Source organism: Hyperolius riggenbachi, chromosome 2 (assembly GCF_040937935.1).
Source record: "Hyperolius riggenbachi isolate aHypRig1 chromosome 2, aHypRig1.pri, whole genome shotgun sequence".
Lineage (NCBI taxonomy): Eukaryota > Metazoa > Chordata > Amphibia > Anura > Hyperoliidae > Hyperolius > Hyperolius riggenbachi.
This window is the reverse complement of record NC_090647.1, coordinates 491,313,982-491,328,287: the sequence shown is the minus strand read 5'-3', so window position 1 is coordinate 491,328,287 and position 14,306 is coordinate 491,313,982. Positions and strand designations below refer to the sequence as shown.

At 48.1% G+C, this 14,306-nt stretch overlaps 1 protein-coding gene across 1 annotated transcript in view; it reads right to left on the bottom strand.

The window, feature by feature from the left end:
• Positions 1–2,817: 2,817 nt before the first annotated feature.
• Positions 2,818–14,306, bottom strand: part of BACE2 (beta-secretase 2) — a 76,914-nt gene continuing 65,425 nt past the window's right edge. The window contains exons 8-9 of the mRNA XM_068266034.1: positions 13,853–14,021; positions 2,818–3,587 (exon numbers count right to left, since the gene is read on the bottom strand). Coding sequence (XP_068122135.1) covers positions 3,340–3,587; positions 13,853–14,021 — 417 coding nt within the window. The 3' untranslated portion in view covers positions 2,818–3,339. The remainder of the gene's footprint in view (positions 3,588–13,852; positions 14,022–14,306) is intronic.

Genomic DNA, 14,306 nt, shown 5'->3' with positions numbered 1-14,306 from the left:
GGCTGGGGGGAGGAGGTTGACTTACCTGACGTCACTGAGGAAGAGCAAGAGGAGATGGAGGGTACTGGATCCGACTTTGTGCAGATGTCGTCTTTTATGCTGTCCTGCCTGTTGAGGGACCCCCGTATAAAAAACCTCAAGGGGAATGAGCTGTACTGGGTGGCCACACTACTAGACCCTCGGTACAGGCACAAAGTGGCGGACCTGTTACCAACTCACCGGAAGGTGGAAAGGATGCAGCACATGCAGAACCAGCTGTCAACTATGCTTTACAATGCCTTTAAGGGTGATGTGACGGCACAACGCCAGCAAGGTACCACTGCCACTAATCCTCCTCCCGTGTCCACGCAGTCAAAGACAGGACGCTCCAGCGATCTCATGGTGATGTCGGACATGCGGACGTTCTTTAGTCCAACGCCTCGCCGTAGCCCTTCCGGATCCACCCTCCACCAACGCCTGGAACGGCAGGTAGCCGACTACCTGGCCTTAAGTGTGGATGTAGACACTGCTGTGAACAGCGATGAGGAACCCTTGAACTACTGGGTGCGCAGGCTTGACCTGTGGCCAGAGCTGTCCCAATTTGCCATCCAACTTCTCTCCTGCCCTGCCGCAAGCGTCCTCTCAGAAAGGACCTTCAGCGCAGCTGGAGGCATTGTCACAGAGAAGAGAAGTCGCCTAAGTCACAAAAGTGTTAAGTACCTCACCTTTATAAAAATGAATGAGGCATGGATCCCGGAGGGCTGCTGCCCGCCCCAAGACTAAGTCAGTCCCCGCACATACAGCATCTCTGCCTGCACGCCGTGTGACTGGCTGCCTGGCCTGCCCCAAGAAGACTAAGTCGCTCCCAGTCCCTCCACACAGCATGTCTGCCTGCAGGCCGCTTCACTACCTTCTCCGCCACCACCAACAGGGTCCGGGACTCCAGGCGGATTGCTGAATTTTTTAGGCCGCTGCTAGCAGCGGCCGCTGTAATAATTTTTCGGGTGCGTGTACATGACTGCCTAATTTTTCTGGCTGCACTGCGGGCAGCTGCAACAACAAAAAAAAAGGCATGAACATGCGCCCATTCCCCTTCGTGATCATTACCTTGCCGTGGTGAAGGGGCTTGCGTATCACAATGGAGCAATGACCGGCGCCTAGATGAGTGTCTCGGGGGGCACACCCACGATAATAAGGTCGTTGCCTCATTGTGGTCAGACCAAATTTGATCAGCTGGACAGTCACTGTTCTGTCATTCAGCTACATCAGCCAGGTGACTGACCATATGGGCTGTAAAGCCACCAAAACCTGCACTCTCGCCATGGTGCGCACCAGTCCAGCACGGCCGTCACTACACAAACAGCTGTTTGCGGTGCGTTACACGATGAGTTTGGTGCGTCAGTGTGAAGCAGTACCTTAATTACACTACCTGATTGATGTATACACATGCAAGATGTTTGAAAGCACTTTAGGCCTGTCATTTAACATTCAATGTGATTTCTGCCCTTAAAACGCTGCTTTGCGTCAAATCCAGATTTTTCCCGGGGACTTTTGGCATGTATCCCACTCCGCCATCCCCCCCTCCAGGTGTTAGACCCCTTGAAACATCTTTTCCATCACTTTTGTGGCCAGCATAATTAATTTTTTTTTTCAAAGTTCGCATCCCCATTGAAGTCTATTGCGGTTCGCGAACTTTAACGCGAACCGAACCTTTCGCGAAAGTTCGCGAACCCGGTTCGCGAACCGAAAATCGGAGGTTCGGCCCAACTCTACCTGCTGCCTGGGGAGAAACTAGAAGAGGAGGACGAATTACGAGTGAACCTCTTGCACCCACGCTGTGCACAGCTCACTCCAGTCAGTAGAAGTCTGGAAGGGGAGTGTGTGTGGGCGGGCTTGCTGGGCAGCCTCTCTTCTTCATTGGCTGGAGAGAGCTGCCTGAGTTATGGAGTCAACTGATTGGAGGAAGGGAGGGACAAAGGCGGATGCTGAAGCCTGTAAATTTCATTGCTCAGCCGCACGGGGACAAGCCTGCCTGGCTGGCTTTGCTGTGATGCGCACATGCGCAGTAAGAATCGCGGCGACAAGTGCCTGTTTTGACGGATGTCTGTCTTAAAAGGACGGACACTACGGACAGGGGATTTTTAGTGTAATAAGTACGGACTGCCCGTCCTTTTACGGACGGTTGGCAACACTGATGTGCATCCCGGGCCACATGCCCCGTCGCTCTCACATCCCAGGGAGTGTTCTGCACCTGTGCAGGCATAGAACGCTCCTGAGGACAGAACGAGGAGGGGGCTTGAACGCGGCCAAGCTGCACAGAAGCCCGTGGCTGGCCAGACTATCGTGGCTGATTCAAAGACAACCAAGGGTGGTGAAGGAACAATGGGGCTAGAGGAAGCCCCATGTAAGTATAAATAAGCCTAGTGTCCTAGAAGGGGAAAAGGATTTTATTATGGGTTTAGCGCAGGAAAGTTCATATGGTCATTATTTCTGTTTGTTTTACAGCTCAGCAAAGCAGAATTTTTAATCGCGCATGCGCAGTACTTTCACGCCGGCCACCGTGATGACGCGAGGCGGCCGGCGTGTGACGTAATCCGCGTCATATACGGAAGAAGCAGCCCGACACTCGGGAGAGTGTCGCCCGGGCTGCGGCCTGTCAGCCATTCCGGAGCGGGGAGAAGGAGAGGAGCCAGGACGCCGGCGTGGGACCTCCCGACCAGCACTGGGCTGGAGAAAGCCCCTGGTGAGTACAACTTTTATTTTTTAGATGAGCTCGGAGTCACTTTAATGCATGTTATAGGCAATATAAAATAAATATTTTAAAATAACCAGAGTGACTAAAGGGAAGGGGGTACTTTTATTCCACACATCCAGTAGTTTAAGATGAAGTGCATAAATGAACATTCACAATCTGTAAGAGGAAAAAAATGTAACCATTTTTTTAAAGGAACGTTATCTGGAATGAAAGGACAAAGACAACACTGAGGAAAAAAGCAAAAACAAAGGGAAGAAAAAAAAAAAAGTTCATTCGTTGCAAGGATGATGTCATGGCAGGAAGTGGTCATGACCTATGGCTTCAACACATATGGAAAAAAAATATTTATAAAATGAATAGATATCCACAGTGCTTCCGGTTGGCACTCAATCATTCAGTACAGTAGTAGTAAGACAATAGCCATACCGGCGGGACTTTGGAATTTGAGCAGAACGGAAAGACAATAAGTTACAATAACCCTATGCAGCTTTGGAGGCATTTTTTCGCCAGTTCCAGCAGCAAAGAATAAGTCATTGGATGATGATGTCAGAGGCTAATCATGGCCTGATCTAGAGTTCCTCTGTGACCCACAAATCCCTGGCCCGCTATTTCCAACGGTGGTGTACCAGCGAGGATTCATCATTGACTGTCTCAGGGTCCCTCTGGTGAGGTCTGTTGGGAAGGAGCAACAAGATTACCAGGACCAGCAGGATGATACCGCAGAAGGTCATCAATGCGTACGATATGATCCACATGATTGGTTCCCTGAGTGGGTTGCTGGCAATGCAGTTTCTGGCGATATCAGCGGTGCTGAATGGACCGGAAATCTCAGAGACCTTGACACCGTTCAATGCTGCAAACAGAATAAAAGGCAAAAAAAAGGACTAGTTAAGGAAAGTAAAAAACAAAAAAACAACATGCACACCAACAACTAGGTCTTCAGATCAGCTTCCTGTAATCACTTGCAGACATCACTGATTGGCTCAAGGTAAGCCCCCTCCCTCTGCTATTCAGTGTGCAAACACTAGGAAATGTGGCACAGAAACTTAGTGAACCTAATGCAACTCTGCCATCATCTGCTTAGTTTACACAACCCAAGTTAACTTCAAAGTATGTAATAAGAGCCATATTCAGTAAAAACAGGGTCAGGGATTATGGCTAAAAGAATTAGAGGCAGAGGATCAGCAGGATAGCCAGGCAACTGGTATTGTTTAAAAGGAAATAAATATGACAGCCTCTATATCCCTCTTGCTTCAGTTGTCCTGTAAGCCTCAGATAGTCAAAAATGGTCACCTGGAATAAACACCAATAATGGATTAAAGCAGGGGTATCTACCTCAAAATTATAAAAAGTAGGCTGAAATTGAAGACTGGGACCAATTTGTGGGCCAACCTTAATGTCTAGCCACCTCCCTCCCCTATAAAGTTCTGTGGTGTCTAATGCCTTCCCCCTCCCCCTATAGAGTTCCCTGGTATCTAGTGGTCCTTCCTCCCTCTCCTATACAGTTCCCTAGTGATTATAGTGCTTTTTCCCTCCCATCCCCATCTAGAGCTTTACCTCAAATCTAGCTTCCCTGGTGGTCTAGAGTGGGCCAAACATAGTGAAAAGTGGGGAAACTATTTGCGGCCTAATTTGATGGCTCTGCGCACCAGATTTACAGTATGGTATGGTTTAGAGTGATCACTGCACAGATCCAATGCTGGGCTACAGCTGAGCAGCCCGCTCTGCTCTATGAAGGGGGAGGAGAAAGATGGGAGATGGAGGTGCTAAACAAGAGCAGTCCTCTGTAGCTCATTTAGTGATCCCATGTCAGCAGAATTAGGGCCCGTTTCCAGTAGTGCGGTGCAATTCCGTTGCGGAAAACTCAAAAACGAATTTGCATGCGAATCTGAATTCACACGCCGTTGTATGTGAATTTGACCGCGAAATCGCATTAAAATTTGCATCTGTTTGTAAGTATGCGAATTTAACCATGTCAATGCCGGTGTGCTTTTCCATCGATTTTAAACGTACGCAAATTCACATGGAAAACTCGCATAGCAAAAACGCAGGCAAATTTTGTATTAAATACATTGCAGGTGAATCGCACACTAGCCTTGCAATGTGCAAATTCTGATGGCTCTGCTGGGCAGATTTTTTCTGCACAATCCACCGCACAGAATTTCTGACAAGTGGAAACAGGCCCATTGATTTCCATATGCAGATTCGCATAACCAATATAAAACGCATGCAGATTTGCTCTAGTGGAAACGGGCCCTTAATATTAGTATCTCCACCATTATTGTTAGCTTTGTGCTACACTGAGTGGTACAAAGCTATGTAGCACTCCATCATGTACAACTCCAGTCAGCAGCTTCCCAGCAAAGCTGCCCACTCCATCAGGAAAAGAACAGCCTTTCCACTGAGGTCTTAGATTAGATGTTAGTTTTGATAAAAACATCAAATCAATGAAATTAAAATGTTTACACTGAACTCCAAGTAAAGATTTATAAGGACCACTACACGCAAACATATAAGAAGCACATTTCTCAGGAAAAATAATTTATAGTGCATTTTACTCCGTGTTTATATCACTTACAGTAGGTAGTAAAAAGCTGACAGATCTGACAGGTTTTGGATTAGAAATCACAAACACTGGTCCGCACGACAGCCGGGGGCCCCAGGTCTCTCTCACTAGCTGGGGCCCCCAAACCACCATGCAATACCCAGAGGGAAGTGTGGGCAGGTTTTGGATTAGTCACTACAGAGAATTGAATGTGTGCATTAAACACCAGGTGAACACCTGACAAAACTGGCTAAGCAAATTTGGCCTAATTGGCTATTCATGAGGCAACGCTCATGCAAATATGCATTCGCTTTCGCATGCCAACTAATGCAGGGTCCAAAACCAATGCCGCAAAGCGGTTGCCCTGCAGGAATTAGTTCATGCTACAATAGCACTATCCAGGAGCGCCACGAGGAGGCTTCCCAATGCCCCCATACAACCGGGGGACCGCAGGGTCCCAGGCGCTCTCACTGCCTGGGAACCACAGCAGCACCCCGGAGGGGGAGGCCGGGCGGCGCAGGCGACCCCCCCCAAGTGTGGCCAGCGCCGGGGAGAGCCGTCCGCACCCACCTCCCAATATTTAAAAGACAGGCACTTACCTTAACGTCCATTGTGTTCTGCTACTGAGCATAGCTTGGGTGCAACACATTTAAAAAGGAATGGAATGAAGCATGGGTCGCACTGAGCTTTGGAGCTCAGGGCTGGCTCACACACAGCACTCCATGGAGGGGGGAGGACAGGCGCAGAAAGCCCACTCCAGGACTCACACCACCTGGAATGAGCCATCCACCACCCGCCTCCAAAGGGGCATAGACAATCACTACAGAGAGTATTGAATGTGTGCATTAACCACTTGCCGACCGCACACTCATAACGTGCGTCGGCAAAGTGGCAGCTGCAGGACCAGCGACGCAGTACTGCGTCGCCAGCTGCAGCCTAATTAATCAGGAAGCAGCCGCTCGTACGAGCGGCTGCTTCCTGTCAAATTACGGCGGGGGGCTCCGTGAATAGCCTGCGGGCCGCCGATGGCGGCTCGCAGGCTAGATGTAAACACAAGCGGAAATAATCCGCTTTGTTTACATTTGTACGGCACTGCTGCGCAGCAGCGCCGTAAGGCAGATCGGCGATCCCCGGCCAATCAGCGGCCGGGGATCGCCGCCATGTGACAGGGGACGTCCTGTCACTGGCTGCACAGGACGGATAGCCGTCCTGTGCAGCCCCGATCACCGGGGGAGGCAGCAGGTAGGAGAGGGAGGGGGGAATTTCGCCGCGGAGGGGGGCTTTGAGGTGCCCCCCCCGCCACCCACAGCAGGCAGGAGAGATCAGACCCCCCCAGCACATCATCCCCATAGGGGGGAAAAAAGGGGGGCAATCTGATCTCCCTGCCTGCACCCTGATCTGTGCTGGGGGCTGCAGAGCCCACCCAGCACAGATCAATCAAACCAGCGCTGGTCCTTAAGGGGGGGTAAAGGGTGGGTCCTCAAGTGGTTAAACACCAAGTAAACACCTGACAAAACTGGCTAAGCAAATTTGGCCTAATTTGCTATTCATGAGGCAATGCTCATGCAAATATGCATTCGCTTTCGCATGCCAACTTATGCAGTGTCCAAAACCAATGCCACAAATCGATTGCCCTGCGGGAATTCATTCATGCTACAATAGCACTATCCAGGAGCGCCACGAGGGGGCTTCCCAATGCACAGTGAATGCATATTTGCATGAGCATTGCCTCATTAATAGCCAATTAAGCCAAATTTGCTTAGCCAGTTTTGTCAGGTGTTCACTTGGTGTTTAATGCACGCATTCAATATTCTCTGTAGAGGTTTTGGATTAGTCCAGCTCTTCATGGGGGATTCAGATTATTTCCTTTACTTTTAACAAATTGTATTCCCTTGAACGGTGCTTTATAAAGATGCCTACAGGCCTCACTACTCATTTGAACATTATAAATTGGACTAAGCAACTGCCATTCAGTGATATTGAAAAGAAATTAAACACAGAGAAGCCCCCATAAGGAGATGAACTAGTCCAAAACCTGTCAGAATTTACTGACCTACTGTAAGCGACAGTGACATAGTAAAACAATGCTCTAAATTATCTCCCCCCCCCCCCCCCCCCCAAACAAAATGTACATTTTCTATGTATGCATATGCATGTATTTTCAAATGTACAATTTTTCACAATTGTGGTCCTTTAGTGTAACTAAATGGAGTTTATGTTCACCACAAATCAACATCAATCCTTATTCGATAAACCCTGCACTACTACATTGATCCACCAGGTGTCAGCAAACCGCTATTTCATCTCATCATCAAGTTCCATGGAATTCTAGTCCTTGAGCAATTTAATAGACTGAGGGCGGCTTTTTATCGACTATACTCCACTTAAAGGGAACCAGCAGTGAGGCATATATGGAGGCTGCCATGTTTATTCTGGTCTTTTAAAGGATACCAGAACCCAAAGGGTCTGGTAAAATAAAAGCTGCAATGGAAGGGAGAGAAAATGAGATACTTACCACTTCTGTCGTTCCCCGCCGTCAGCCGCCAATCTTCTCCAATAGATGTCGATGTCCAGGCGACTCTCCTGACCTCTACCCCGAACATACTGCGCCGCACGTGCTCAGTATGTCCTATCGTCTTCACTTCTGCCGTCGCATAATGAGGGGAAGAAGTACGCACACTCCTCCACCTCCTCTATCCTAGCTCCATTGGAAAGCAAGCGTCAGACGCTAAGTGATTAGAAGACTGACGGCGGGGAACGACAGAAGCGGTAAGTATATAGTTTTCTCTCCCTTCCCATTGCAGCTCTCATTTTACCAGACCATTTGGGTTCTGGTATCCTTTAAGGACCAAAGACCAAAAAAAAAAAAAACCACAAACCCTGACTCCACGCTGTTTTCGCCGCTCTACCGTAGCTGCAGCCCACCCACTCTGCTGTCGCTGTGACACCAGAGCTCTGTGAGCTGGTCTGGAGCATATTTCATTGGCTCCTGACTTACATCACTTTGAGCCAAGGAAATCGGCTCCCGACTGGTTGGGCTGCAGTAGCAGGAGAGCGGCAGTAATTGAAATTTACTCCCTGGCGGGAATAACAGGTCTCAAACAAGGCATAGATTTCAATTACCTGCATCCAGAAGCAGACAGAGTTTATTACAAAAGGCTATAAGTCGCTACTAATGTTCTAACCAATCAGAAACTCCCACCATGTATTAGGCTCCCTGCACACTGCAAATCCGTTTTGCGCTTCCAATTTGCAATTCAGATTTTCCCTAAATACAATCAACAGAAAAAACGGAGAAAAAAACGCAGCATGCAGTAACTATTAAAAATCGGAATCGCATGCAGTGTGCAGGGAGCCTTAATATGAACCAGGCAAGGACTGCAATTTTAGTACATCATATACAGACAGACAAGGACTATGGCAGGGATTAGATCGTGAGCTCATCTGAGGCCAATAAGCAGGGGCGTAACTACAGGGGAGCAGCCCCTGCGACAACAGGAGGGCCCAGAGCTTTAAGGGGGACCCCAACTACTACTGTACTCCCTCCGATAGAGGAGTCCATCCTTCAGATCAGGTGTTTTGTGGCTATACTTGTTATGGGTGTAAAGATTACTGTGTCAACACTTGTTTTATGTCATTTCCAATATGGGCTGTGATGGTCACCAGGGGTTGGCAAGGGAAAGGGTGTGAACATTGAGGGACCCAAAGTTTTGTTGGGCCCCCCTGATTTTTAGTTACGCCCCTGCCAGTAACACAACTGCGTCCTCTGTGGCTGGAAAAAGTGTACAGGTTAAAGCAGACTCAGAACTCCGGAGCTCTGGTGTCTCTGTTCTAAAAGATACGCAACAGCATAAAAACCTTTAAACAAAACACATGTATTTGTTACAGCTGATACAAATCCTAAAATATATCTGCACTGTTTCTACTTCCTGATTCATGGATGCAGACATTGTTAACATCCTGTGCTTTCAAATGGGCTTATCTGCCATAGGCAGTCATGTGACACAGGGGAGAGATCAGATTACAACTTGTGATTAGAAACAAATGAGGGGGAATTAACCAGGCTAAACTCTCTAAAAACATACAGGGTGCATTTCTCTATGTGTTTCTTCAGTCCTGTGCAAGAGTTCAGGTCCATTTTAACCACTTAAGGACCAGCGCTAATATGTATGTTCTGTGCTGGATGGGCTCTTCAGCCCCCAGCACAGATCAGGTTTCAGGCAGGGCGATCAGACCTCCCCCCTCTTTTTCTCACTAGGGGGATGTCCTGTTGGGAGGGTCCGATCGCCGCCTCCTAGTTGTGTCAAGGGGGGGGGGGCTCCTCAAAGCCCTCCTCCGCAGCGATATTCCCCCCCTCCCTCTCAATATAGGCGGTACAGGACAGCGATCCGTCCTGTACCGCCTCAGATAGGCTTCAGCCTATCAGATGGTGGTGATCCCCCGCCAGGGGCCGGGGATAGCCGATCTCCTTTACGGCGCTGCTGTCCCTGGGTGTTTACATTTAGCCTGCGAGCTGCGATCGGAGGCTCGCAGGCTGTTCACGGAGCTCCGCTCCGTGAACTTACAGGAAACGGCCGCTCGCATGGAAATAGGTGGGCCCGGCGGCTGATCATTAAGTAGTTAAGGGCTCTTGCACCTGACACAGGAGATCTGGAGTTCGAATCTATATCGCTTCCTGTTCAGCAAGTCAGCACCTATCCAGTAAGGAGGCCTTGGGCAAGACTCTCTGACACTGCTATACAGCACGTCCTAGTGGCTGCAGCTCTGGCGTTTTGAGTCCACCAGGAGGAAAGCACAAAATAAAATAAATGTTGTGTCTCCGTAAACAACCCTGGAAAAGGTGGTGCTAATGTATATAAAACACACATCTAGAACACAGTTTATGCATTTGGTAAATTTCCAAACTGTGTACATGTAAAGAAAATGAGCATAAAAACCATGCATCCACTTGGATGATTAGCATTTTACTGGCCATCAAAGCTTGGCAACAACTACCTCAGCCCACATGATAAAACAGGCATCCTCACCCTCCCACAAGGCTCTCAGTCACTGGCTGCTGCAGGGACATGGCAATTGCCAAATACAAGCATGTTTCTTTTCCTTCTAGGAAGTGGATTTCTTTTATTTCTAAACATGGTTATTAGCCATAATTCTCTTCTATTACGGGATTATGATGACAAGCAAACAGCCTGTAGATCTTGGAAAAGTTACCGGCACAAAGAAAGCCAATATAAACACACCTGGCCAGCAGGAAGCACTGAAATAATGTCATGCTTGTTCAATAGCACCTGTTATCTGCAGACATATAATAGTAGCATAAAGAGAGTACCAGTAAAATGGTTAGGTTTCAAAAGATCCGAAAGGGATATATTAAACTCATTAACAGTTGCACTTTAGTGCAACTGGATAGTATAACTGTTAAAGTGGATCCGAGATAAACTTTTACTCATTGCAGATTTGTGTTTCTTTCATATAGTTCATAGGGCATTCCTCAAGCCAAATTCTTTTTTTGTTTTAATACTCTAATTCCCTATAAACTAAACAAGCCTCACTCACAGCTTTTTAGAGTGCCTTGGCACTGTAGCAAGGGCTTATGGGAGCTCAGTCTGGGCAGGAGGAGGGGGTTACTAGCTAGAGATTTCAGAGGCAGAGGGGAGGAGGAGAGTGAACTGAATGTGTCACATTACACACAGACAAGCTGATAGAATCTCCAGCCCTTAGCCTGTGACAATGTGACAAACAGAACATGGCTGCCCTCATTGTATCACAGGAATAAATAATCATAAACTGTTGTAGCTGTTTGCAGCTAGATTTGCTGTGTAAACTATCTAAAAACTTTAGATAAGCTATACAGACAAGTTACTTGTTATAGTTAGTTTTTCATCTCGGATCAGCTTTAAGGGCTCTGACACAGGAGACCAGAGTTTGAATCTCACCTCTTCCTGCTCAGTGAGCCAGCATCTATTCAGTAGGATATGTGGGGCAATACTCCACTGCTACTGCCTATAGAGCGCGTCCTAGTGGCTGCTGCTCTGGTGCTTTCAGTCCGCCAGGAGAAAAGCGCAATGTAAAATGTTATTTGTCTTGTCTGTTTAGTGTCTGTTCCTGTTTTATTCTGGATTACAGCAAAGCTTGCGCCAATCCTCTGCACTGGTTGCCAACTTAAATTCATTGAGCAATAAATATGGATGCACATTAAAGCAACGGAAGCTGAACAGAGCATTAGAAGACCTCATTCTCATGTATAACTGTATTCAGGGTACAACCAACAATTTAGCAAATAAGGTCTACATATTCCATACAAGGTCTGTCTGTTTACGTAGGAAAGGTTTTACCATCAATACAGGAAGGGTCTTTACAGTAAAAAGTAGTAATAGCAACAAATCTATTAAAGGCAAGTATCAGATTTTTTTTATATTGCCTCTGTAATCTATACAGGACTAGGGCTGTGGAGTCGGAGCAATTTTGGGTACCTGGAGTCGGAGGTTTCATAAACTGAGGAGTCTGCATCAGGAGTCAGCAGGGCTGTGTATTTTGTACAAAAATCATCTAAGTATTTGACTAAGGAGTCGGAGCCATTTTGGGTACCTGTAGTCGGAGTTGATGGTTTCATAAACTGAGGAGTCAGAGTTGGATGATTTTGTACCGACACCACAGCCCTAGTTCTATAGGTAGGAATGGTTACATAAAGAAACTAACAGCAATCTAATAATTTATAGTATATCCAGTGTCCATATAATGATTTGTCGAACCGTAAGCCCTGTGCACAAAGGACAGGTTTATATATATATGTAACCCATAACCTGTACATAGGACAAAAAGGAAGGGTCATTTATCACAATGGTCTACCTCTGTATGGTATTTGGCCAAGGTTCACCAAAAATACAGCCAATGAGCACTATAAGAACTCAAAAGGCTGTACACAGGAAAAGACAGACATCTGCTACATATGCAACAAAGGCCATTTCATCATGATGTAGGATCCTTCCTGTCAAATGCAATCCCCACCTGTGGCGGATGAAGTAGATTATTACACTTAACCACTTGGCGACCGCACACTTATACCGTGCGTCGGCAAAGTGGCAGCTGCAGGACCAGCGACGCAGTACTGCGTCGCCAGCTGCAGGCTGATTAATCAGGAAGCAGCCGCTCGCGCGAGCGGCTGCTTCCTGTCAAATCACGGCGGGGGGCTCCGTGAATAGCCTGCGGGCCGCCGATGGCGGCTCGCAGGCTAAATGTAAACACAAGCGGAAATAATCCGCTTTGTTTACATTTGTACGGCGCTGCTGCGCAGCAGCGCCGTAAGGCAGATCGGCAATCAGCGGCCGGGGATCGCCGCCATGTGACAGGGGACGTCCTGTCACTGGCTGCACAGGATGGATAGCGTCCTGTGCAGCCTCGATCACCAGGGGGGGGCAGGTAGGAGAGGGAGGGGGGAATTTCGCCGCGGAGGGGGGCTTTGAGGTGCCCCCCCCGCCAGCCACACGCAGGCAGAAGAGATCAGACCCCCCCTGCACATCATCCCCATAGGGGGGGAAAAAGGGGGGCAATCTGATCTCTCTGCCTGCACCCTGATCTGTGCTGGGGGCTGTAGAGCCCACCCAGCACAGATCACTAAAAACCACGCTGGTCCTTAAGGGGGGGTAAAGGGTGGGTCATCAAGTGGTTAACTTCCCAAATAACACGATTGCGGCACGAGTATAACATACTAGGGGCCTACCTCTAGTTGTCACGCAAGGTGCGTGCCCCTAATTGTATCCTTTACATTACTTCACACATGTGCCGTGGGACTCGGGAGTGAAGAAACAGCAGCCGGCAGCAGATAGGTGAGAAGCTTCAGCTACATCGCACACCCTGGTGCAGCCAAAGAAAATCTGAGAGGGATCTGAGGGCTGGTTCTCAATAGGCGCTTTTCAGCACTTTGCTGATCGCCGGTGATCAGCAAAGTGCTGTTGCGAATGTATCCCTATGGGATCATTCTCATTGCAGCGTTTGCGATTTGCATACATCGCAAATGTCCTGCATGCAGTGCTTTGGGGGCAATCAATGCAAGCCTCGTTCTGTTGAACAAAAATGTCAAAACAAATCACAGCAAAACTGCAGGATCTACCTGAGGAGGAGGGATCGTTCTACCTGAGGAGGAGGGATCGTTCTACCTGAGGAGGAGGGATCGTTCTACCTGAGGAGGAGGGATCGTTCTACCTGAGGAGGAGGGATCGTTCTACCTGAGGAGGAGGGATCGTTCTACCTGAGGAGGAGGGATCGTTCTACCTGAGGAGGAGGGATCGTTCTACCTGAGGAGGAGGGATCAATCTACCTGAGGAGGAGGGATCAATCTACCTGAGGAGGAGGGATCAATCTACCTGAGGAGGAGGGATCAATCTAAATGAGGAGGAGGGATCAATCTAAATGAGGAGGAGGGATCAATCTACCTGAGGAGGAGGGATCTACCTGTTGGCCAGATTGACCAGTGCATGGCCACCTTTAGTGCTATTCCTTACAGATTACTTACCCAAATCCCTTACCAGTTACTGCTGTAGCAATAGGCTGCCATTCTGCTCGCTGTATCTTACCTGCGCAGCTGCTGACTGCAAATCCGACCCTCTTCTCCGCTCTGTCGAAAATGACGTAGAAGCCTTCCATGACGGTGGCACCAATCACCAGTGCAGAGGAGGACGGAGAGATGCCGAAGCGGTAACAGTTCATGTTGTCATGGAAGGTCAGCACCGGCTGGATGTAGAGCTAGAAAAAGAGCAAGAAATATACAATTTACAAAGGGCCAAGGGATTTACTGCGGTGTCCTAAGGCAATCAGCGGAGAACTTAAAGCTCTAGTTTGGGTACATCTTTCAAGTTGATGCAGGATTATGCATGTTATATGCAAGTTTATGCAGCTTGAAAATGGACCAATCGAATTTTCCCTTCAGCAGGATTTGATTGGTTCAAGTTGCATACATTTGCATACAAAATTTGTATAATGCGGCATCAACTCGAAATTTGCATCTCATTGATCATCCCTACATTTTTC